Source organism: Mirounga leonina, unplaced genomic scaffold (genome assembly GCF_011800145.1).
Source record: "Mirounga leonina isolate KUSES-001 unplaced genomic scaffold, KU_Mleo_1.0 Mir_101595, whole genome shotgun sequence".
Lineage (NCBI taxonomy): Eukaryota > Metazoa > Chordata > Mammalia > Carnivora > Phocidae > Mirounga > Mirounga leonina.
This window is the reverse complement of record NW_023270158.1, coordinates 14,294,894-14,320,525: the sequence shown is the minus strand read 5'-3', so window position 1 is coordinate 14,320,525 and position 25,632 is coordinate 14,294,894. Positions and strand designations below refer to the sequence as shown.

The following is a 25,632-nucleotide window of genomic DNA, read 5'->3' as shown; positions in this document are numbered from 1 at the left end:
TTTGACAGAGACAGAGACAGCAAGAGCAGGAACACAAGCAGGGGGAGTGGGAGAGGGAGAAGCAGGCCTCCCGCTGAGCCAGGAGCCCGATGTGGGACTCGATCCCAGGACCCTGGGATCATGACCTGAGCCGAAGGCAGTCGCTTAACCAACTGAGCCACCCAGGCGCCCCCTAAGTAATTCTATGATAAAACAACTTTATATACAATGTTCCACAACTTTGCACTCCAAAAAGAAAAAAAAAAAAAGTATTGTTTCCTCAAGAAAGAATCCCAGAAGTGTAATTACTGGATCAAATAATACATTTATAAGGTTTATACTAAATTTTAAATAGATTTCAAAAATTCTTTCATAGCCTCCTTTTACAATAGCCATCTATATCAGAGCCTATTTCACTGCATAAGCTAAGAGTTTATTGACTTTATGCACTGTTCCTTTAACTGAGCACCAGGTATAGTTTACATACTTTTTGTCTCAAATTACAAAAACAGAGCATCAGTATAAGTATCACTCATCTGATAAGTGAGTGTGAAAATTGTCACAGCCACCATTTATCACCCTAAATCTCTGACTGCATTTATCATACCTTTTTGCTCTATTTCAAAATCTTTTTACTTAACGTTATAATTCAATCCATTCATTTTGGTATTATCTTTTTTTTTAAAAAAAAGATTGTTTTATTTATTTATTTTAGAGAGAGAGAGAGAAAAAGCAGCAAAGGGAGAGGGAGAGAGAGAATCTCAAGCAGACCATGTGCTGAGCAGAGCCCAATACAGGGCTCGATCTCGCAACCCTGAGATCAAGACCCTGAGATAAGGACCTGAGATCAGGACCTGAGCTGAAACCAAGAGACGGAAGCTTAAGCAACTGTGCCACCCAGGCACCCCTTCATTATTGTCTTTTGTTTGTTTGTTTCCTTTAGATTTTATTTATTTATTTATTTATTATTATGTTATGTTAATCACCATACATTACATCATTAGTTTTTGATGCAGTGTTCCATGATTCATTGTTTGCGTATAACACCCAGTGCTCTATGCAGAACGTGTCCTCTTTAATACCCATCACCAGGCTAACCCATCCTCCCACCCCCCTCCAAAAGACTGTGTTAACACAAGCTTTTCCACTTCCTTTGGCTCCACCCTACAGGTAAGCTTTCCACAGTTGAGGAAAGCAGTTGAGTCTGTACCTGCCATAAAGGCAAAATAAGGCAGTGAAGCTTCCTGAGGCATGGTAAAGGGATATGTTGGCTGACTTGGGACCCCTTTTAGCTCAGCCATAGCAGCCCCTCAAGCTCCTAATCCCTCTCTTCTCACCTATGACAACCCCTGGTCCATTACAAACCACAGCAGTATTTTGTATTTACCCTTTCGTAAGTGCTGTTATCTTTTCCTTTACCGGATAATGTCAAGAGCGACTCTAGAGTTACTGCCTGTGACCCAAAAGCAAACAAATAATGACAATGACCCAGTATTTGCCCATATCATCCAATAAAGGGAGAGAAGCCATCTCTGTGAACAACATGGGGTTTATGTAAAGCATGCTTAAAATCAGTTTTCAGTGTCGACAGCTGCTCAGAACCAACAGTTCATTTGCCATGGGGTCACCAGAAATGCTACCATATTCCCAGGGCTCTAGAATCTAGAGCAACTACGGATAGGATTTTTATCCTTTTTGGAGAGGAACATCAAAGCCAAGCCCAAACAGCACATCTTTGGGTTGGAATAGCAATCTGGCCTTGGTCTTTGCCGCACACAAATTTTTCTTTGATGATCTAATATATCTGTATATTTTTCCTGGTGGGATAAAATAAATCCCTTGTTCAGGGCAAAAGAAAGTAAGGGTTTTATATTTTCAGAAAGAAAAGAAGGACAAATAGACTCCTGGCTTCTAAAGGGGAGTCAGCAACACTAACTCTTGATTCCCTCTCCTTGCATTCTCATATGGGTTTAAGGAGTTCTGTGCTTCTGGCTAGCAGGGAACCCTCTATAACTCAAGGTAAATATTCACTGAACATCTCTGCTTATAAGTTCACTACTCTGTGATCAACAGGGACCCATAATGTACCCTGAATGGCTCTTGAACTAAAATAGGAGCCCTTCCTAACCAGCCATGTACCCCAAAGGAAGCACAAGCATATATACATCTGCAAGTGTAGTGGTTTTAGGTCCTATTGCTTCCATAAATCAATTCAATTTTACATTATTATGTCATGTTGCACTTCTTCCAGACCTTTGGACTTATTTCTGAGCTACCTCATCTGATAGAGTCAGAAAGAAATCAATCTTGAATTCAGTGAGGCCTTGGGAAAGTGACAGTTAATCTCTTTGTGCCTCAGGTTACATCATTCATTCATTTATTTAGCACACACTGTAGGAGAGGGAACACTCTAGGTGCTGGGGGTAGAGTAGTGAACAAAACAAAGTTCCAGCTCTCTCAGAGAAGAAAAACAAGAACCATAGCAATATCATGTGTCCAGAAGCAAAAATAAAGCATAGCAAGAGGCCAGAGTGTCCATGGTGCTCAAGATAATACAGCGGCCAGAGAAGGGCTTTTTGAGGAGCTAACATCTGAGCAGAGAGTCAGCTGGGCAATTGTGTGGGACATCAGGATTCAAAACCAAGGTCCTGAGATTGGAATGCATCAGATATGTTTACAGAAGAGTGGGAAGGCTGGGATATATGGAGGAAGGGAGTGGGAAAGAGAGTGGCCAGATCCTTCAGGGCCTTTCCGCATCTGGAAGAGACAAAGAGTCATCATCTTTTCCCGGACTCAAGGTAAAAAGTAGGAAGAGAGCTACTCAATATGCAGCACCATTACTGTTTTTGTCACTAGAGGACCCCCTCTGGATATTTTCTTGTCTCCTTCTGGCAGTGTCACTCTTCCGTGGCTGGCGCCCCACACATTCACATGGCCACACTGAAGTCTACCTTAAATCATCGTCACCATGTACATTAAACATTGCGTACTGCTTTCCTCACACTGCTATAAGAAGGTACCACAAACTGAGGAGCTTAAATAACAGAAATATATGCTTTCACAGCTCTGAAGGCTAGAAGTTAAAAATGAAGGTGTCAGCAGGGAGAATCTGTTCCATGTCCTCCTAGCTTCTGGTGACAGAAGGTGATCCTTAGAGTTTCCTGGGACTCCCAACATTTCCTTTGTCTTCACACAACATTCTCTCGGTGTCTATGTGTCTCTTCTCTTCTTTTTATGACACTAATGATACTTTATTTAGGGGTCACCCTTCTCCAGTATGACCTTATTTTAATTAATTACATCTGCGAAGATCTATTTCCAAATAATGTTGCATTTTGAGACTCCAGGAAGAGCATGAATTGTATGGGGACTCAGTACATATTTGAATCCAGGCTGATTAGTGGATGAGCTTTTCTGGATAATCAAACTGGCTGATAAAGAAAAGAGAGGGATATACTCCACATAAAGAGAGAAAACAAAACAATGAAGTTCTTCTGAACATAATTTAACCAGAAAGGGCTCTGGGATCTACATATGACTCATTCACCATGAAAAACATTAATTGTCATTCTCTGTATGGACATGCCTGTTAATGAAGACAGAGTTGGAAAATTTATGTAATGTATGGTGATATATGATCTCTAGACAAACCAGACCCAAGTTCAAATCCCAGCCACATCAAGGTCAAGCAAGTCAGCAAAACTCTCAGGGCCTTCATTTCTCCATGTTGAAAAACTGCCTTGTGGGGTTGTTCTAGTGTTGATAAAGGAAATCTCATTTCACCTTAGGCTTGTGCTTGTGCCTGCTGCATGCCCTGGAAGGAGTGACGGATGGCAGACAGTGAGCAGTCAGGGCCCTGGAAAGCAGTCACCTCTCAGATAAATGGTCAGGAAAACAGCTAGATGGTAAACTTGGATGGTGTGCGGTGTGTGACTCAACTGTACTATCTGGGTCAACAGGTGGACTAGGGGTTTGGCAATCACCTAGGCCAAGCTCCAGTACAATGGTCAAACCTTGAACTGGCCCCCAAGGCTTGTGCAAACTCACAAATCAGTTTTCCTTGTGAAATTTTCTGGCTTTGCCATTTTTAAGGCCCACACTTGCCTTTGACCTGGGAAATAGTCTTCATAGGGATTGTTTTTCCTTGCATACAGATATGTGGTCAATTTTTTTCCATGCCATTTTCTAACAGTTCATCTGAAAACCCCATTTCTCTGTGTTGGATCATAGTATCCCTGCCTTGCATGGAAGTAAATTCTGCTTAAGACTCATACGGTCTTTGAATCTTTCTTTTTCTTTTCTTCATGTTTAAAAATGGTATGAGGAAGTGCGTAACACAGTACACCTGCAATATAGTGGGTGTTCTTTGCCATTCTCACACTGAACTGGAATAGGAAAAGCCCCACTGTTTGGGTGAACACAAGCTGACACACACTCTACTACAAGAAAATCTGGATTCTTTTGTTGTTGTTATTATTCTGAGCATAAGGAATTGATGCATATGGTCCATCTTTCAAGGGTAGAGCAATCTCAATTTAAAGATTTTTTTTATCTTTCAATTGTTTATTTCTTCTGTGTTCTCTATTTAACATGAAACATAGTGGATAAATATTTGCTTACATGTTTTTCATTCATCACTGAACTGTGGATACTTTGGGAAATGGGACTTTATGTATATCCATGCCTATATCTATCTATCTATCTGTCTATCTATCATCATCCATAAATCTAAATCTAATATATCTCTAATTAGATAACCATAGTTATTTCCATATCTATATTTGCTTTACCATTGTGATCAACTGAAAAAACATTCACTTAAATCAGTACTGGAAATGTGTATTACTCATAACTATTGTTTCTAGGTATTTTTAACCTTACTAATTTAGAAAAAATTAACACTATGCATTTTCCCTTCCTTTTGTAATACTGCAAAGCAATACAATTTTTTTGACTCAGAACAATTTTATTCCATAGAACTGAACATAGTTCAGAACTCAGTAAATCCTTGTTGATTCATTAAAAACAATGCATTCTGTTTTACATTCATTAGGCATACTATTACACTCTTTACTTAGTTCAAGTGTATCTCCACAAAATTCTTCTATTTGGGCCACAAAATAGATAAGGCTAAGTGCATAGAGATAGGTCAAAAAGTACTGCCAGTTTCAGGAATTTTATACCTATGGGACATTTTTTTGGATGCTGGATGAAATAACAACATGATGAGCAACAAACCAAATAAACAGTGAACAAATTTAATCTCTTTTCCAATTTAGCCTCACAGGGAAAGGCCTGTTGGATGGCAGGACACCCACCTTGCAAAATGATCCTTTAAAGAGAGTAACAAGGTTTAAGGTGCATATTTACTTTAACCATGTTTTAGAAAATATATCAGAACAGAATTCTATTTGTAAAGATTGCAAGTTATAAATGGGCTATTGTTTGCAGCAATGAACAAATGAAATCAACATGCATTAGCATTCGAATCATGTTTCGGGGGTGATTTCACATAGGTTATCAACCACCTACTATATGCAACTCCCTGTTCTACAACAAAGACTCCTGAGACTAGTGTTGACTCTGAAGAAACCATCTTTTAGTGAGGGAAGACAGGTCAACAACTATATATATCAAAAAACAGAATGGAGAAATTTCAACAGTAAAGATAGCTGACGAAACACAGAGCAAGAGGTTTGTTTTATCTCAAGCCTGAACTCTTTTCTATTTTTTTTTTTTTTACTTACATTAATGGAGCAGAAATCTGACTGGGAAGATCAAAAAGAATTTAGAAAGAGATGGAATTTGAATTGTGCCTCAATTTAAAACTTGGTAATTGGGAAGGAAAAATTTCAACTCAATGAGATATTCCCATTAGGGCAGTAAAGGATAAGGTTCTGAAAGGGTGTAATAGGGTGGGGAGGAGAAGAGTGTAACCTGGTGAAAATAAGATCAGAAAGGTGGGTTTGACAAGACACCATGCCAAGAACCTTGAACTTAATCCACTAGCCCAGTAGTTTACAAATTTTAGTGTGCATAAAGAATCATGTGCAAGAGTTGTTAAAAGATTGTTTGGCTCCACCAACAGAGCTCCAGATTCAGAAAATGTTGGTTAGGAACTAAGAACTTATATTTCTAGAAGGTTCCCAGGTGATGCTTCTGAGATGAACCACTGCTCTAGTCAATGTAGACAGCAGGAAATATCTGTGAAAGAAGTTATATTATCTGATCTACATTTTAGAGGATCTCTCTAGGGGCAATAACAAGGATGGACTGAAAAGACTCAACTAGGAGCAAGGAGACCACTTAGTTCTTAAAATAGTAGAGGTGAAGAAAAGAAGTGGGGAATGATATGAAAAAGAAATGTGGGGAAATTATAGAGTAGAATCAAAAGGATGGGGAGATTAATCAGACAGGAGAGATGAAGAAGGAGTCAAGAATGGCTGCCATTTCAAACCAGAATTCCCAACAGGATTGTGACATCATTAATGGAAATAAGGAGCAGAAACAGGTCTGAGATGGAAGTTGGCAAGTGTGGTTGGGGTACACTTGTTTGTTAGCTTACAAAACTTTTTTTTTTTTTTTTTTGCTTTTATCACAAGTGTTCACAGCAGAACGCTATTGCTTGCATTGTCTAGTCAGTGCAACAAAAGTATGTCTGTGTATCTTTTCCATACTGTAAGCTCTGTTGTGCATTCAAGTCTCCTAAATTCAGAGAAACATTAAAAAGAAATGGGAATGAAGCCTGTTGTGTGTTTTAATATGCATTTGCTTTCAAAAGAATAATATCACACATTGTCTATTTGATTAACTTAGTGTAAAAATTAAGGGGAAAATTGCACAAAAGTACACAATTTGTATACTGTTCCTTCAAGTAAATTTCTAAGTGAAAATTTTAAAAAAGGTCAGAGACTTCTTTTTAGTGATGCTAAGTCTAGTTTTATCACTGTAGAAGAGGTCTCAAGAAAATGCATTACAGGCTGTACACATATTAGCTTTACACACAACTGGGTGTTCATCTACATTTATATGTATAATCATGTATCAGTCATGATGGGAATCTACTGATACTGCATTTTGTTCCTGGTACTACAAGCAAGTATCTGTGCACCTCCTTCAGGATCTGTTTCTCATTTTTGTCATGGGTGTAAAAGTAACAGTTCATTTCAATTATGTAGAACTCCCTCATTTATATAGTATTTTCATAAGCACTATCAGACTCCTGCCTTTAAAAAGTGGTAATAAATTCAGAAAACAAATCATGGGGAATACTTCATATCTTTTCATGTATATTTAAAGAGCCAAGAACAGGTGGAAAAATCAAGTACAGAAGGTTTCCTTGAACCTTAAACTCTACCTTAGAGGCTGTGTTGACAAGCTCAGGCATTTTTTAATCATGGTAAGGAGAAATCTATATGTATTTTTATTTTATTTTATTTTATTTTATATTTTATTTTATTTATTTTATTTTATTTTATTTTATTTTATTTTATTTTTTTGTTAGTCACCATACAGTACATCACTAGTTTTTGATGTAGTGTTCCATGATTCATGATAGAAGCTTAAGACGGTGCTCCATGCAATACGTGCCCTCCTTAATACCCATCACAGGGCTAACCCATATCCCCACCCCCTTCCCCTCTAAAACCCTCAGTTTGTTTCTCGGAGTCCACAGATCTCTCATGGTTCATCTCCCCCTCCGATTTCCCCCTCTTCATTTTTCCCTTCCTTCTCCTAATGTCCTCCATGCTATTCCTTATGTTCCACAAATAAGTGAAACCATGTGATAATTGACTTTCTCTGCTTGACTTAGTTCACTTAGCATAATCCCCTCCAGTCCCAACCATGTTGATGCAAAAGTTGGGTATTCATCCTTTCTGATGGCTGAGTAATATTCCATTGTATATATGGACCACATTTTCTTTATCCATTCATCTCTTGAAGGGCATCTCGGCTCTTTCCACAGTTTGGCTATTGTGGACATTGCTGCTATGAACATGGGGGTGCATGTGGCCCTTCTTTTTTTTTTTTTTAAAGATTTTATTTTATTTATTTGAGACAGAGAGAATGAGAGAGAGAGAGAGAGCACACGAGAGGGGGGAGGGTCAGAGGGAGAAGCAGGCTCCCTGCCGAGCAGGGAGCCCGATGCGGGACTCAATCCAAGGACTCCAGGATCATGACCTGAGCTGAAGGCAGTCGCTTAACCAACTGAGCCACCCAGGCACCCCATGGCCCTTCTTTTCACTACATCTGTGTCTTTGGGGTAAACACCCAGTAGTGCAATTGCTGGGTCATAGGGTAGCTCTATTTTTAATTTTTTGAGGAACCTCCACACTGTTTTCCAAAGTGGCTGTACCAACTTGCATTCCTACCAACAGTGTAAGAGGGTTCCCCTTTCTCCACAGTCTCTCCAACATTTGTTGTTTCTTGCCTTGTCAATTTTTGCCATTCTAACTGGTGTCAGGTGGTATCTCAATGTGGTTTTGATTTGAATTTCCCTGAGGCTAAAGATGATGAACATTTTTTCATGGGTCTGTTAGCCATTTGTATGTCTTCTTTGGAGAAGTGTCTGTTGATGTCTTCTGCCCATTTTTTGACTTGATTATTTGTTTTTAGGGTGTTGAGTTTGAGAAGTTCTTTATAGATCTTGGAAATCAGCGCTTTGTCTGTAGTGTCATTTGCAAATATCTTCTCCCATTCTGTGGGTTGCCTCTTTGTTTTGTTGACTGTTTCCTTTGCTGTGCAGAAGCTTTTTATCTTGATGAAGTCCCAAAAGTTCATTTTTGCTTTTGTTTCACTTGCCTTTGGAGATGGATCTTGAAAGAAGTTGCTGTGGCTGATGTCGAAGAGGTTACTGCCTATGTTCTCCTCTAGGATTTTGATGGATTCCTGTCTCACATTGAGGTCCTTCATCCATTTTGAGTTTATCTTTGCGTATTGTGTTAGAGAATGGTCGAGTTTCATTCTTCTGCATGTGGCTGTCCAATTTTCCCAGCACCATTTATTGAAGAGACTGTCTTTTTTCCATTGCATATTTTTTCCTGCTTTGTCAAAGATTATTTGACCATAGAGTTGAGGGTCCATATCTGGGCTCTATTCTGTTCCAAGTGGGATTTATCCCTGGGATACAAGGGTGGTTCAATATTTGCAAATCAATCAATGTGATAGGACACATTAATAAGAGGAGAGAGAAGAACCATATGGTCCTCTCAATTGATGCAGAAAAAGCATTTGACAAAATACAGCATCCTTCCCTGATTAAAACACTTCAGAGTATAGGGATAGAGGGAACATTCCTCAAGTTCATATAATCCATCTATGAAAAACCCACAGCAAATATCATTCTCAATGAGGAAAAACTGAGAGCTTTCCCCCTAAGGTCAGGAACATGGCAGGGATGTCCACTATCACCACTGCTATTCAACAGAGTATTAGAAGTCCTAGCAACAGCAGTCAGACAACAAAAAGAAATGAAAGGTGTTCAAATTGGCAAAGAAGAAGTCAAACACTCTCTCTTCGCAGATGACATACTACTTTATATGGAAAACCCAAAAGACTCCACCTCCAAATTACTAGAACTCATACAGCAATTCAGTAATGTGGCAGGATACAAAATCAATGCATAGAAATCAGTTGCTTTCTTATATACTAACAATGTAACTGTAGAAAGAGAAATTAGAAATCTATGTTTAGACAGTAGAAATTGCATTGATTCAGACTTTGTTGTTTCTGTTTTTGTTTTCCCCTGCCTTTAAGAGGGAATAGCCTCTGAGTGTGAATATTTTGTATGCACTTTTTGAGGGCTGATAAATTTGAGAGGATGCACTTACATGAAAAGCTGGACTGGACAGTTGTTAATGTGAACATCTACTAAATTCAAAGCAAATTTAAGTTGCTGCAATGTTACTTAGCAATTAAAAGATTCTCAAGTGCTGGTTTGAGATTATCTTCATAGCCTGCTTATTAATACAGATTAAACGAAAAGCCAGAGGAATCTTCTGGCCTAGCAGTTGCTGCCTCATGAAAACAATTTGTTGCAGTTAAGCTGTTCTTATTTACATACAAGTTCAAATTCTCAGAAAGTGGCAGTTTGCTTCTTATATGGCTAACTAGTAAATACCTTTAAAGAGGAACATAACTTCTCATGGTTCATCCAGCTCAATATCCTTTCTTTGGGTATTGTACCAAAAAGCCATAGCTAGGTTCCTTTGTATGCCCCTTTGTATACCGCTCAAAGTAGCTCAAAGGTATAGAACCTTTATAGCCTTGGTAGCCATGCCATGCCTCTTTCCTTTAATATGTTTCAAACAGAAAATATTTGCATTTGTGGGGGGAAGGAATGATTTTACACTATTTAGTCTGAGTGACCTCTGCAGGGAGGCATTCACTGATTCATTATTTCAACTAAAATGTACAGGGTACCCTAGGCACTGCTAGAGATAGGGTAAAGCATCTGATAATCTTACCACATATCACATTAAGCAGGGTTCCCTTCTATTCTAAACTTACAGCTTATGTTGTTTCCAGTGTATTGTTATGGGCAAGATGGGACATTGGTCTCAAACCTTACTTTACTTTATTTTTCAATCTGGTATTCATGAATATTTCGAAGCTTATAAAGGCAGTGTTGTAGGTTCCTTTTAGTGATCATTCATTAAGATCGTTTTTTTAATATTTCTTTTTTTTTTTTTACTGTATGATTTCATTTATATGAAACATCCAGAATAGGCAAATCCCTACAGACAGAAAGTAGGGGGGTACCAGGGGCTGGAGGAGACACTGCTAATGGGCACGGGGTCTCTTTGTGGGGCAACAGAAACATTCTGGAAGTAGACAGACATGATGGTTGTACAACACTGTAATGTACTAAATACCCCTGAACTGTACACTTTCAAATGATCAAAATGGTGAATTTTATCTCAATTAAAAAAATGTTTAAAACAAAGCACAATACAGGTGCTCCCACTCTGATGTGCGCATTTATTTATCATAAAAGAAAAAAGTGGTAAGTGACACCACCAGGGGTAGGGGGTGGCCAGCCCCCTTCTCCCTCACCCCTGTCAAGTCGGAGTTGAGGGAAGTGGGGACAGGGCGGGGGGGTGGTTGCAGCGCCTGGAGTCCTGGAGACCCCGGGAGGGGGCAGAGGACAGAGGGAGCCGGAGGAGCCTCCACGTTCACCGGATCGTGTACTTGTCCCACTTCTTCTCAGGGTCATAGGGCTCCCAGCAACTGGCGGGAAAGATGTGCTTGTTCTCATACCAGCTCCGCAGCACCACCTTGCCTGCGTGGGACTCATCCTTCTCCACAGTGGCATCACTGAGCAGCTGCACATCATCCTGAACGTCAAAATTGAAGAGCGGCCCACTCTTCCCTCGTGCCTTGGTGACAATGAAGTCATAGAAGCTGTGGTGGTGGGGAATGATTAAGTCCTCCTTGATGTACATAAGCTGCTCCGCCCCCGCCGACCTGAGCTCGCTGAAGTCTTTGCGCAGGATCTCCAGCACCTTCTGCAGGAACTGCTGCATGGTGTTGCCCTTTTTCATCTTGACTGTCCGCCGGTGCCCAGAGCCATCCCAGTAACTGAAGGTGATTTCGATCTCCTCACTCTTGATCTTCTCCTGCTTGGCTTCCCACTCCTGCCGCAGCTCTTCCCGGAGCCAGTTCTCCTCTTCCTCACGGTCCTGGTCAGGCAGGAAGCTAGTGTCCACATTGGGGTTCTTCCCCAATTTCCTCTTCTTTGTGGTGACCTCTTCCCTCTCCAGCTCCTCCTCGTATACACCCACGTCCTCCTCCTCATCCCCTGCCTCCTCCTCTTCCTCCAGGGTGAAGGACAGGCTGGAGATCTTCCGCTTGGCCTCCTTCTTGTGCTCCTTCTCTCGTAGCTTCTCCAGCTTCAGCTGCAGCTCCTTCGACTGCTCTTTCTTGGCCAACTGCTTCTCCCTCTCCTTCACCAGTGCCTCCTGCTTGGCCTTCATATCATTCAGGGTCACAAGACCGACGGTGCTGGACTTGAGCTCTGCCTCCACGGCGTCATAGTGTGCCGAGAACTTGTCAATGTTAGACTTCACGATGTTCTCCTCCACGATCCGCTGCTTCATCTGCTCCATCTGCTCCATCTGCTCGCGCTGCTTCTCCCTCTTCTTCATCAAGTGCATGGAGCGGCCCGCTTCGCTCGTGGTGCCCTTGTACTGAGCCATGGCGGTGGCGACGGTGACGGCGACGGCAGCGGCCTAATATTTCTTTTTTTTTATTGTTCTCTAGTATTCAAAGTTAAGCTCTTGTCTTTGCATTTGACAGTAAGGGCCACACTGGCTTATACAGAGACCCACCTGGGTACCATGAAATTATGAGAAATAAATATGAACTGTGAAATGTATAAAGCCTGTTCATTCTCTTTATTTCCATTAATGTGCCATGAAATAGTCAATCACATATTCTTTTATTCTGTAAATTGGAAAATACTGAATAATTCAATAACTTTGAAATTTCAGAACTTCATTCAATGGAGTAGCTATAGTCCCTGATCTCTATTTTAATATGCTGCCAGTTACTGCAAGTCATAACAGCACAGTACAGGGCCAAGATGAATATCACTCACTCAGTTGTTTCCTTGAATGGCTTCAGGGTATGAAGTAGACTATACTACATCACTGTCCTCATAATGAGATCGTTCTGCTGGATAAACAAGCTCCCCGCAGGCCCTACCTGCTGATAGGACCCACTGAACCAAATATTTAACACTTCAGAGAGGCTCCTCCTTACCATTCTTCAATATTGCATGCATCACTTTCAAGAGAAAATTTGATGCAAAGAAGTAGAAAATTAAGCTACTGACTTCTGGGTTCATTGCTTCAACCCAGCTTAGGAAGAAAGTCTCAACTCAATCTGTGGGTCTGATGAGATAACAGAAGTTTGAAAGTTCCAAAAAAGATTGTGGAAATCTAAATTCTTGTTCTATCTGACCAATTTACACATGGAATTTGGTGAAACCACTCCACCCATGGAAACCATTGAAACAAAGCATGGAGTTAATCAAGTGCTTATTCATTTGCCTGAAATATTCATTGAAGAAATTGACTCATGCAGAAAATAGATCCTTCTACCATTGTTTAAAAGATGACACCATTGTTGTAAAAGCACTTCTTCCACCAGTAGAATGAGGTCTCTTGTAGGAAGAAAACAACACAGCTCAGAAATAGTACTTTGATAGTTTTCATGTGTGAGGATGTTAGAACACCAAGTTTGGTTGAGTTGTATGTATGTATGATTTTTTTGTGTGTGTATATTTATGGGTGCTGGTTTTGCCCCTATGTTCACTGTATAATGTTAACAAACTTACGGTCTCATAGTTTTCTTTCATAAACTTCCCAAGAGCATGGTGTCAAAAGCAAGCTCTTTATCGTCACTAGTTCATGTATATTACTCTCATAATGGAACTACAATACCGTAAGTGCTGTCAGACAATCATGAACAGAGTACTATGATAGTGTTAATTCTTCCTAGGGTAGTCAAAAAAAAGGACTTTGTGGGGGCATGCAAGAGATGGGGCTTTGAAATTAATTATGAATTCAGTGATGACAATTCTAAGATGTGAGAAAAGGCAAGCTAAAGTGTAAGTAGTGAAATGATGAGGTATATTTAGATAAGAAGTTTGGTTTAGATAAAACATAATTTGTAGTCCCAGTGATGGGACTGAGAGGCAGTGATGGAGGAAGTGCTTGGTGAGAGAAGGCTGTTTGTTTATTTATGTGCCCTCATGCACAGACCAGAATGACTGATTGATGCAAAGATGGCCCCTGACCCAAGGGCAGACAATTCCTAGGCAGGCAAATAACCCATGCCTTGGTTTCATGAAAAAGATGAGTTGGCCTAATCAGAACCATCCTCTCTAAGCAGAAACAGGAGACTTTAGGTAGATTTAGGCCAGAGAAGCTGTAATCAACATGTGAAATCCAAAGTTATAATGGAAAAGCTACTATGAATAATTAGAGAAAGCTAGTCCAAAAGAGTTAAAAGTGGAGACAATACATGAAGACAAGCTTAGAAAAAGCAGAGACCAAGAGACCCATTAAGACCCAAAAACCAGAGAAAGTCCCTAGAACTTAATTTGTGACTTCTTATTAGTTCTGAACCTAAATCCCATGCATCTTTTAACAGAACACTTTTTTTTGTTTGTGTTTAAGGTATAATAACAAAACACTTTTTAAAGTAATATGAATGGGTTCTGAACTTTGCGCCTAAAAATGTCTCATTAAATATTTTCATATCAGGATTGTACCATAAGACGTACGATGTCATTTTATGCATTATCCATTAATATTACACGGTATAAATTATTCTTTAAGTACAATTTATAAAGGCTATTGTTAGTAGCGGCAAATTTATTCACACTACGAATGCATAATATTATTAGATATTTAATTTGTTTTAACTTTCATTTTAATATACAGTACCATGATCTATGTCATCTTATATGCATTTTCTTTGAATTTCTGATTTTGCTTTGAGCTTGAATATCTAAAGGAGGATTACTGGGGTCAAAGGGTATCATATGTTTTGCCAAATTGTTTCCATACAGTTTAAGCCAACTTATATTCCTCTATGCAGTGTATGAAAGCATCCAGCTCATACTATCTAGCTATATGAACTGTATTTCTATACCACTACATTCTCCATTCAGGGCCCAATCTACTCCTTCCATACCTGCTTATAAATCCACAGTGGTGGACCTGATGAGATTTTCTCCAGTGTAAGTGTTTTTGGACACTTTTCCTCCAGTTTCCAAGTATACAGTGATGACTCTGGATCTAAATATCCATCTTTGCTCCTCTTTGGTGATTTTTAAAACTGTCATCCATTTATTAATCTTTGTATGCCCTAAATGCAGCAAGATTTTATTAGTGGTGGTTGCTAAAGGGAGGAAGGCTTGCTTATTCATGTCCTATCTTACTGTGTGCCTCATCTCAACCTGTCAGGTCATAACTGGTGATCTCTTCTAATACAATTAACCTTTATTGTTAATGAAAACATCTTGGATATCTATCATATTTCATTAGTATCCACTGATAAACAGTTTTAAATCTATAAGCTTACACATTCATATAAGAATAGAAATACAAAAAATGATTCCACATTTTCTCTTTTCCTGAGCATTTTTATGTAACAGATAAATCTAAAATCTAACCAAAAGTCAAATCTTAAAAAATAAATCAATTCTATTTTAAGAAAGGTGAATTAAAATCAAGTCATCACCCTGTAACAATAGCAGAGTATCTGTGAGTTAATATAATTTAAAGATAGGTCACTATTTTATTTATTTTTAAAGATTTTATTTATTTATTTGAGAGAGAGAACAAGAGAACATGAGTGGAGAGGGGGAGAGGGAGAAGCAGACTCCTCTCCGAGTGGGGAGCCCAATGTGAGGCTCAATCCAGGACCCCCAGATCATGACCTGACCTGAAGGCAGATGCTTAACTGAATGAGCCACCCAGGCACCCCTAAAGATAGGTTTTTATTTTTTTAATTTAAATTTAAATTAGCCAATGTATAGTACATCATTAGTTTTTGGTATAAAGTTCAATGATTCATTAGTTGCGAATAAATTGTGAAACCCATATATACTTGCAAATGTTAAATACATCACTTATTATTTTGAATTTCACCACAGAAAAATCTGTCTATATATATATATATATATACATACACACACACATATGATATATATCATACATATATATATCATCTATATCTATCTATGTAAGATATATATGAGGGGGGAGAGAGAAAGAGAGCAAACTCACACACTATTCCATATCGAAATCAATGGCTTTACTTAAACAATTAACACTGAGAATAGAATCATGTGCCAAAACCATGCTGAATGCATTTGCTATGTAGTTTCCTCCTCATGGCTTCTAGCCTTAGATCAGCCAAACATGCACAGTAAAAAAAAAAAAAGGCAAATAAGTAAATCCATGCATTATCTTTCTCTCAACTTCCAGTCCCTAAGGTTGAAATCTGCTTTGTGCCAAGTTTAGCAGTGGCATTCCTACTTTTTTCCTTAGAATTAACTTGAGAACTTTCACACTCCATCTACTTCTGTTCCTTTCTTATTGAGGGCAACTCAGAAAGACAGAATGAGAGGGACCTGTTTTGTGCACCAGGGATTTGAGTTCATGGTATACTCAAACAGGCTCTGGTTTGTTCTGAAAGGAAGGGAACAGTAATTCCCCAGAGTGACCTGAGAGTTCTACTCTCAGCTCCCTGTGCCTCTGCACAGCTGTTCCGATGAGGGACACGCAGTGCACAGACACGAGTATTAAGTTCACCGAGTTTGGGATCAGTGGGTCCAAATGAGGCCATTCTGAGTGTACCATAAACAAGGATTGCAAGTCCTTGGCTCCCTCATGAGAAGTTCACTACTTCAGAACTTCAAAACTGTTTCAGTAATTCATGTCCACTAATGGTCTCTAATTAAGGCACAACCTTTTAAATAAACTGACAATTAGTTATATGAAGCATAAAGAAGAAGATAATTCCTTAATGGGCTGTTCTGTCCTTAAGACATTAGACACATATATTGTTTATATTGTTAAGTACAGTCACATATATTGTTTATATTTATTTCACATTTACTGGAACATATATTCTATTGCAATTTTGAGTAGAATGTCTTATTAAACTGTATTTTATTTTATTTTTAAAGATTTTATTTATTTATTTGACAGACAGAGAGAGAGTAGGAACACAAGCAGGGGGAGTTGGAGAGGGAGAAGCAGGCTTCCCGCTGAGCAGGGAGCCCGATGCGGGGCTGGACCCCAGGACCCTGAGACCACGACCTGAGCCGAAGGCAGACGCTTAACGACTGAGCCACCCAGGCGCCCCTATTAAACTATATTTTAAACAAGCAAAAGAAATGGGGATAAAAGGTACTTTTAAAGAAAACTACTAGGAACAATATCAATTTGATCTCCATGAAAACCTGCTATACATTCTCCAAAAAAGATAAAACATGCACATTCAAAACTTGGGTCTGGGGGCGCCTGGGTGGCTCAGTCGATTAAGCATCTGCCTTCGGCTCAGGTCATGATCCTGGGGTCCTGGGATCAAGCTCTGAGTCAGGCCCCACTCAGTGGGGAGCCTACTTGGCCCTCTCCCTCTCCCTTTGCTCCTCCCCCAGCTCATGCTCTCTCTCTCATATAAATAAATGAATAAATAAACTTAAAAAAAAACTTGGTTCTGCAACAGATTCTCTTTGTGTATATAATGAATGCATTAAAATATATAATATTTGCCTATATTTGCCTGGATATTCAATCTGATTACAATGTACATCTAAATTATTTTCTCTGATACAATCATAATTGTATACTCTGTGCCTCTTTTATGTGGTGGAAAGCCCTTAATACAGTTGTATTCTTCCTCCAATGTTCTACTTTGCTAGTTGACCATTATAAAATGTAAAAGAACAATTGCTAAGTTAAGTAATAGAAATTAAAAATATCAACAACCCCAAATATATACAACACATTGGGGTTAATCCAGCCAACTAAGAGTGACTGATTTTAAGGGAAGATACTCTTTGCATATCTAGCACTAATGGATAAATCATATTTCAAAAAAATACTGTATTGTAGCTCATTTCCAACTGAAGAGCTCTGATTTATAGACACATGTTAATTCGTGGTTATTTAAACTTCTATGAAAAATTGAAAACTATGCAGCTTAGACTTCATTAAATACATGGTAAACAATAGGAAGGGACAGTTTGACAATAGAGAAAAATCAATGAAACCAAAAGCTAGTTCTTCGAAAAGATCAATAAAATTGATAAAGCTCTAGCAAAGCTAATCAAGAAACAGAGTTTGATAAAAATTGCTGTGTAAAGAGGGCACGTACTGAATGGAGCACTGGGTGTTATATGCAAACAATGAATCATGGAACACTACATCAAAAACTAATGATGTAATGTATGGTGATTAACGTAACATAATAAAATGAAATTTTAAAAAATTGCTGTGTAATAATTATCTAGACTGGTTTGTATTTTATAAACAAGTACATGTAGAGTACTTGAGAAGCTAGTTTCTGAGAACAGAATACTTTTCAATGCTGAGATCAATGTTCTACTATATAAATCATTTATATTTAAAAATTATATATTTATATAAATAAATATAGTATAGTTTATATTCACACTCTTTTTTAGAGGTCTATTACAAAGTATCTACTAGAGCCAGAAGAAAACAAGACACCCAAGTCTTTCCTTGTCTCTTGGACCCTTCCACATCTGAGAATGTTCACTTAGAGATGGAATTGTAACCAATTTTAGTTTGCAACCCCAGATGGCTTTAGAACTCATAAAAGAATAGCTTCATCAAACTTCCCGCAGTGCTGCACTACTGAAAAGGTCCATTAGTTTACAAAATTTCAGGTGCACAGAGTTACTAATGTACCTATTGCACAGACTGTGAAGAGAAAAGGCCACTCTCCTCCAAGAGGTTCTTAAAAGAAGGAAATTCTGATTTCTACTTCCATTAAAATCACAGTAAGCTTAGGGAGAAAAAACATGCTTTTGAGTATAGTACATTTTGGGGCCAATCTGTGTTGAGAATGTCAACACAAAATAGCGTAATATACTATAAACACAAAAACACCATGAGCAAAGGATAAAAAGGAAATTTTAACATTTCCATAAAAGTATATAAAGAAAGAGAACAAATGAGTAAATGTGTGCCTAAAATAAACTTAGCCCATATGTAATTAATTGCTTTAAAAGATTTTAGAAACCCTGAACAGCGTATTTTCCTACTCCTCCCCAATTGGGAGGTTAGAATATATCAGGACAGTTTTAATTTGGAGATCTGTAACTATTTAAAAAACCCCAGCACATTATCTGTTTTAGCTCGCTCTATGAGAGGGTGAGGGGATAACAAAGAAGATTATAAACAAAAAGGAATTTATATTGGTGAAGCCAATTCTAGAGTAATTTTAATAGAGATGAAGTACTTACTCCCTGGACTATCTCTCACTCCCTCCTCCTTAGTGGTTTTTCTACCCCTAGCCTAATAGTGATGGCTGGATGTGGTAAGGAGACTTAATGTCTTCTTACTTCAGGTGAAACTACAAACTTGACTTATCTCTATAACATAAGCCTATGATTTGACTAGGGATTATTTTATTTCAATTCTGTACTTTGCACATCATGCCTGGATATGCTGAAGGATGGTCAGAGTCAAAGCAGCAAGTATTTTCAGAATAATCAAGTTTTGTGATCTGGATTCTTTATCACAATGAGAAAATATCCTCACTATCCTCACTGAGAATTTTTTTCCCCAAGTTTTTATTTAAATTCCAGTTAGTTAACACATAGGGCACTATTAACTAAGAATTATGTCAAAGACAACTGAGACACAAACACTTCTGCTTCAATCTCTTAATAGTAACTGAGTATTGACTAGTTTGCCCCTGCCGCTTTCCCAGTTTATGTTCACTAAAATTATTTTATTTGGAGGAACATAATAAAACTAATAGAGTTAGTAACAAAAGTGTAATATTCAATCCTTCCTCTCTTATTTACTCCCTTCCACATGTAGAAAGAAAAAAATATATAATTTCTACCCTCAAAGAGCTCACTCTTCAATGGGAGGGACAAACACATAACCAGATAACTGTAATACACTATGATTTGTTACCACTGGTAATTAGATATAAACAGAATATTTGGGGGCCACTGACAACAGGGGAAGGGTCAATGATCTCTAATTTACCATATGTTCCTGAACATCTGGTAGAGAAAGTAAGATCTCTAAATAAATGCTAAATTGCTCATCATCAAAGGTTTATACTCAGAACCATTCAATCTTTTGGTAACTGGCATTTGATTTCATTTTCAAATAAGACTTAGACTTTATGTGGTTTAGTTATTCTGAGAAAAAAGTTAATCTGGGTTATATTTCTGACTGCTCTAACTATTGAACCTGTTGGATACTGCATTGAACAGATTTTGAAACAGTTATTATATTAAATATTTAATTAAAATGTTAATGAAGAGAGAAGAAACATAGGTTTTCCAAAACTCATGCAGATGGGAAAAAGTGCCACCTCTAATAATCAATAAGGAAGTTAGAAACCATGATGTTGATGATGATGGTGATTTTGCCTTTTAGTAACTGAAAACAGAACGACACTCCATGCAATAGAGATTGTGGTGAAAATGGCACAATTTACACTGAGGAGGTAATTACCTACTTATTTATATCATAAAACAAATACATGTTTTCACTCAACAAATATTTAATGAATCCATTAGAATAACAATAATGGTAACTACTATATTGAAAACCTGTACTGTGCCATACACTATTTGAATAACTGTATATGAATAATCTCATTTATTTCTTTAAAAATCCTCTATGTTAGGTCACATTATTATGCTCATCCTACATTTGTACCCAAGGATAGATGTTAATGCATATCAGAGGCAGGGCACAAACTCAGTCTGAATGACTATAATTCAATGTGCCAGGCAATATGTTTAGAATATAAGATATACGGTGGTAAATAAAGCAGACATGGTAGTGACCTTCATGTAGTTATATCTAGCTGTGGAGAGAGAGATTTATCAAAGTAAACCAACAAACGCATATTTAATAATATTATATATTGAAAAAAGGGCACCAGTGAAAGGAACAGTACTATGCGAAGTAAGAATAGCTAATTTAAATCAGGGAGTTGGGGAAGGTCTCTCTAAAAATGGAAAATTAAAACTGACTACTGAAGGGTAAGAAGTCAGACATGGACAGTGCAGAAACAAGAGCCTTCCAAACAGATGAAACAGTATGTATAAGAAGTTTTGCTTGCAATAAATAAAATCTAAAAAAAAAAAAAAAAGGGCGCCTGGGTGGCTCAGTTGGTTAAGCAACTGCCTTCGGCTCAGGTCATGATCCTGGAGTCCCGGGATCGAATCCCACATCAGGCTCCCTGCTGAGCAGGGAGTCTGCTTCTCCCTCTGACCCTCTTCCCTCTCGTGCTCTCTCTCTCTCAAATAAATAAATAAAATCTAAAAAAAAAAAAAAGTTTTGCTTGCTCTGCAGGTCTGGGAGTTACAGAGTCATAGAGAGGTGGGGGAATATGTAGATTATATGAAGAAATGTGGATTTTGGGGGTTCCTGGGTGGCTCAGTCAGTTAAGTGTCTGCCTTTGGCTCAGGTCATGATCCCAGGGTCCTGGGATCAAGCCCCGTGTCAGGCTCTTTGCTCAGCGGGGAGCCTGCTTCTCCCTCTCCCTCTGACTGCCATTCCCCCTGCTTGTGCTCCCTCTATGTCAAATAAATAAACAAAATCTTAAAAAAAAGAAATGTGGGTTTTATTCTTAGTGCAATGGAAGTCACTGCAATGAGGTAAAAGAGACAAAACTTAATGGGAGATTAGAAGAGCAAGAACCAGCCATATGGAAGAGGAAGTTGCAAGCCAGGCTTTTGAATTGCACAGTGGGGTGGGTGGATAATGGTACCACTTACTGAATTGAGGCAGTCTGAAGGAAGAACATGTTTACAAGGAAGATTACGAATTTAGCTTAGGACATGAAATTGGTTGCAATTCTTCCAGAATGTTAGAAAAAAGGCATTTGTAAAGAGGCTATAGGGTTATCTTCTGGCCTACAATTTAGCCTCAATAAATAATTCAAACACTAAAGATGCTATCTGTTCACAGATGATTGTAGTTAAAAAGTCAAAGCAATTTGAAAGGCAACAATGGGGAATCATGAAGGGACATGCATTTACAGCTATTAAAACCATACTTAGGAAGGTCCTTTTTAAGTTGGAAAAAAAGTTTACAGCACTTTAGTGAAATAAAGATTTATTTATTTATTAAAATATACATTTATGTATTATGTATTTAAAATGTATACACTTTTATTCCAACTATAAAAATCAACTATATCCATGGAGTAAGAATAGTTATAATACCACACATACATATATACATACAGACAGACATACATACATACATATAAACTAGGATGCTATAATATTATGGGTGATATTTTTCCTCTTTGTTAAAATTTTTAGTCCTGTGACTGTTTTTATGTATGTGTACATGTGCATGCACAGACATGCATGAACACACCCATCTTGCAGGGCATTCACTTTTGTGTGAGCACTATCCATTTAAGTACACTTTTTTGTTTTTATTCCAGGCTATAATTTTCCAGTGGCATTCTTAAGTCAAATGGTAATTGTACTTTCAACCTACAGACAGACTGAAAAATCAAGGAGTCTCAATTCTTAATTTAATGTTTATGTCTTGGCACACAACAGAAGGATGAAGGATTAAACACTGCACAACTGGAATGGAAACCTTGTCACCCTCCCACTCAGTTTTCTTACTCCCACTCTGGTAAATTAGGTCAGGATGCTGAGCCCTTACCCATGCCACTACAAGAGTCTGCCCAATTAGAGTTTCATCCTCAGCTCTTGAAACTGTATGTCCATTTTAACCCCCTGCTCTTCATTTCTCTCTTTCTTCTACCATATTGTAAAATAAATTACCTGAGAATTTAAATTCCAATTAGAATGAATTGGGACAAAGAAATGGGAAATATGAAGTTACTGTAATAATTACAAATGCCCACCAAAGTAATAGCCTCTGTGTCTCAAGAGTTATGTCATATGGAACTATTCATGAAAAGGATAGATGACAAACTCTCATGGTTAGAAGATTACAGCTATGGTTCCCAGACTTTCGGAGTTCCAATAGTCATAATATTAAAAACTAAATAATGGAAAGGTAGGCCAACTTAAGCTTGGCACCTTTACATGGCCTTCTGTTTTTAAACAAAACAAAGCAGCAATACAACCTCTATCTACTGTCCTTCTCAAACAAATAGCATGTTAACAGCAAAAGTCAATGTAAAACAGTATCAGAATAAAACCACAGGCCTTTCCATTTAGCTTTATGTTAAAAAATCACTATTACCCTCCTTTGCCTTATAGTCCCAAAAAACAGTTAAAAAAAAAAACCCATAACTCTGTCAAGAGCCAGTAGCAGTCAGAAAGCTGCAGAATATTTGAGAACCAATCCATGGATTTCAATAGGAGTTCTTTTGTCCCCAGTGATAATAAGAACCTCATCAACTTAGATTTCTTGGGTGTTTATCATACGGAAGACACAGTTCAAATAATTTACATTCAATTAATCATCAAAACAATCATTGAAATGGAAAGGTAATTTTATACTCTCCATTTTGCAGATGAAGAAACTGGAGTTTCAAGGGTCACAGTGCAAGAAAGCAGAGTACCAAGATATAAACTGAAATCTATCTATCTCACTCAGAAATGCAGACTCTTAACTCTCAATCTGTGACTCCTTTTTTATTTTTAATGTATATGTAACTCCTGTGGAAAACAGATGATTATATAAGATCCATTTTTCCCATCATTTATTTCATTTTTTGTATAATGCGAATAATGATAATATCCTATTTAATAAGCTTAACATCTCTGTTTTTGTTTCCTATTGTCTGTGTTGTTGTTTTCATGGATCAAGTAAAAAAAAAAATTCTCCAAATAGAATATCCCAAAATTAGCATGGCAAAAGTTAATTTCTTAAAAAAACTTCTTGGCAATATGGTTGCATTCAATTTTGATTACAGCTTACTCAAAAACATGCATTTCACCTCTGCACTTGCTTTTTTTTTTTTTTTCCACCTCTGCACTTGTTAATCAATATTTTACTGGCCCTCTTTATTAGAATTCCTCTAATGGAAAATAAAACATGCAAAGTGATCTATGATACCATGTCTAGGTCATGTTTCATAAGAAGCTATAACCTCAATTTACTATTTATTTCCCACAGTAATACAGGCAACCTTAAGCATTTGACTATATTTTGACATAGATCATATAAGAATTTCCAGTAATAATACAATTTTGCAATTGATTTCCTAATTATGAGTTTATCTGGCATCAATTACATCTAAAATCATGATTAATCTTATATTATGCCTTTTTAAAGATTTCTGAAATATGGATTTCTTCGAGCTAAAGGGAATAGCACTCGAAACTTCAAACTCTTTCTGTTAATATCTGTGCCAATATGAATATATACTAAATACTTAAATGTAGATTTTACACCTAAGTTATAAAGAACAATAGCTTAAAGAAACACATTTATTTTATAGCGTGTCAATATTTTAATATTTTTCTGCCCTAAATTTGATTATGAAATGAGAATATGGAAAATCTTAACACATACTTTTTATTCAAACAAATCTATTTTCACTCAAAATTAAAATTTACTGATTCCTGTGTATAGAAACAGTTTTTAAAAATGAGCTCCCAAAGTGTGGTACATTTTGAAAAACGAAACTTCAAACAGAATTCACTATTGTAAGGTGGATTCGAGCTGAATTTTTTGTTAGAAATAGAAAAGGCTTACACCATAAACCCCTTGAAGAGCTGCCAAATTAGGGTCATAGAAGTGTGAGCCTAGAGCTGATAGCAAAGGAAATCCAATTTGAGTCCGACAAAGAGAAGTTGAGGTCTGATACGTGTAGATGGTGAGGAGCGGAAAAGCAAATTATTTGGTATTTACCATCAATATGTTGGCAGTGGTGTCATGACATCAAGTAACTCCTTAGTTTTCATCCCTGCATTTATTAAGTCCCAGAGAAGAACTTAAAAGATAGCATTTGTGCCATGACCAGCAGACTTAGTTCAATAAAAATATGTCATTTGCAAATCCGACATCCACTTACACTATATGTTATAATAGGAAGGAAACCCAAAGGGCACCTCTGGACTTGGGTCCACATATGTTTATTATTTCTTCTTAATATAGCCCATAAGTGCTAATAACTCTCTGTGGGGGAATGTTATTATAATGAGAGCACTTGATTACAAACTGGGCACACAGATTTAGGAACAACTTAATTTCTAACAAGAAATAACTTTGGCTTTGTTATATTTGATGACTTAAGTAAAGCTTATAGTGATGCCTGATTACTAAAAATCAAATACCAGGGGGCTGGTGTGGATCCTGGCCTGAACAATATTGTATAAAATGAATTAAAACATCAAGGATATTATTGGGATTTCAAACCAAAGCACCACGGAGGAATATGAAGGTAAAATGATCTTAATTCTTGGGGTGAAGTTTTAACCGTCTTTTCTTTTTGAACTGAAAATCTGTTCAAGCTCTCCTTCTTTACCCAAGAGCATTTATTGTTATTCAGTATCTTTTTAAAAGCACAAATGTGGCACAAAGAAAATTCTTCTTAGGGCAACTGCACGCAGGTTTACAGTCACTTGTTCTAAGTCCTGTGTACTTAGTATTACTAAAAGAGAATTTTTCCCCCTAAATTTGCTCTTCCGGATAAAGCGTTATCATTGAAAAGTGACATACGACACAAGAATGATTCCAAAATTGACCCTCAAATGATCTGGGAAAACCCCCGTTCAAGGACTGAATTTAAATGCTGGGTATAATAAAGGCTTTCACAAGTGCTGTCAAAGGAATTTCTGTTCTATTAAAACAACTGAAGGATACATTGCTTTCTGGAAATATTTCTATCCTTCTCCATCACCATTAAGCATACGGCTCTCAAAATAAATTCCCCCAGGACTAATTTTCCTTAAAAAATTACAGCCAG

The 25,632-nt window shown here is 37.6% G+C and overlaps 2 protein-coding genes across 2 annotated transcripts in view; both read right to left on the bottom strand.

Annotated features, from left to right (window-relative positions):
- Positions 1-25,632, bottom strand: part of IL1RAPL1 (interleukin 1 receptor accessory protein like 1) — a 1,375,052-nt gene that overhangs the window by 681,875 nt on the left and 667,545 nt on the right. The window lies entirely within an intron of this gene.
- Positions 11,134-12,191, bottom strand: LOC118007868 (protein FAM50A-like). The gene has a single exon (XM_035001081.1). The coding sequence runs from the start codon at positions 12,174-12,176 to the stop codon at positions 11,154-11,156; it is 1,023 nt and encodes a 340-aa protein (XP_034856972.1). The 5' UTR covers positions 12,177-12,191; the 3' UTR covers positions 11,134-11,153.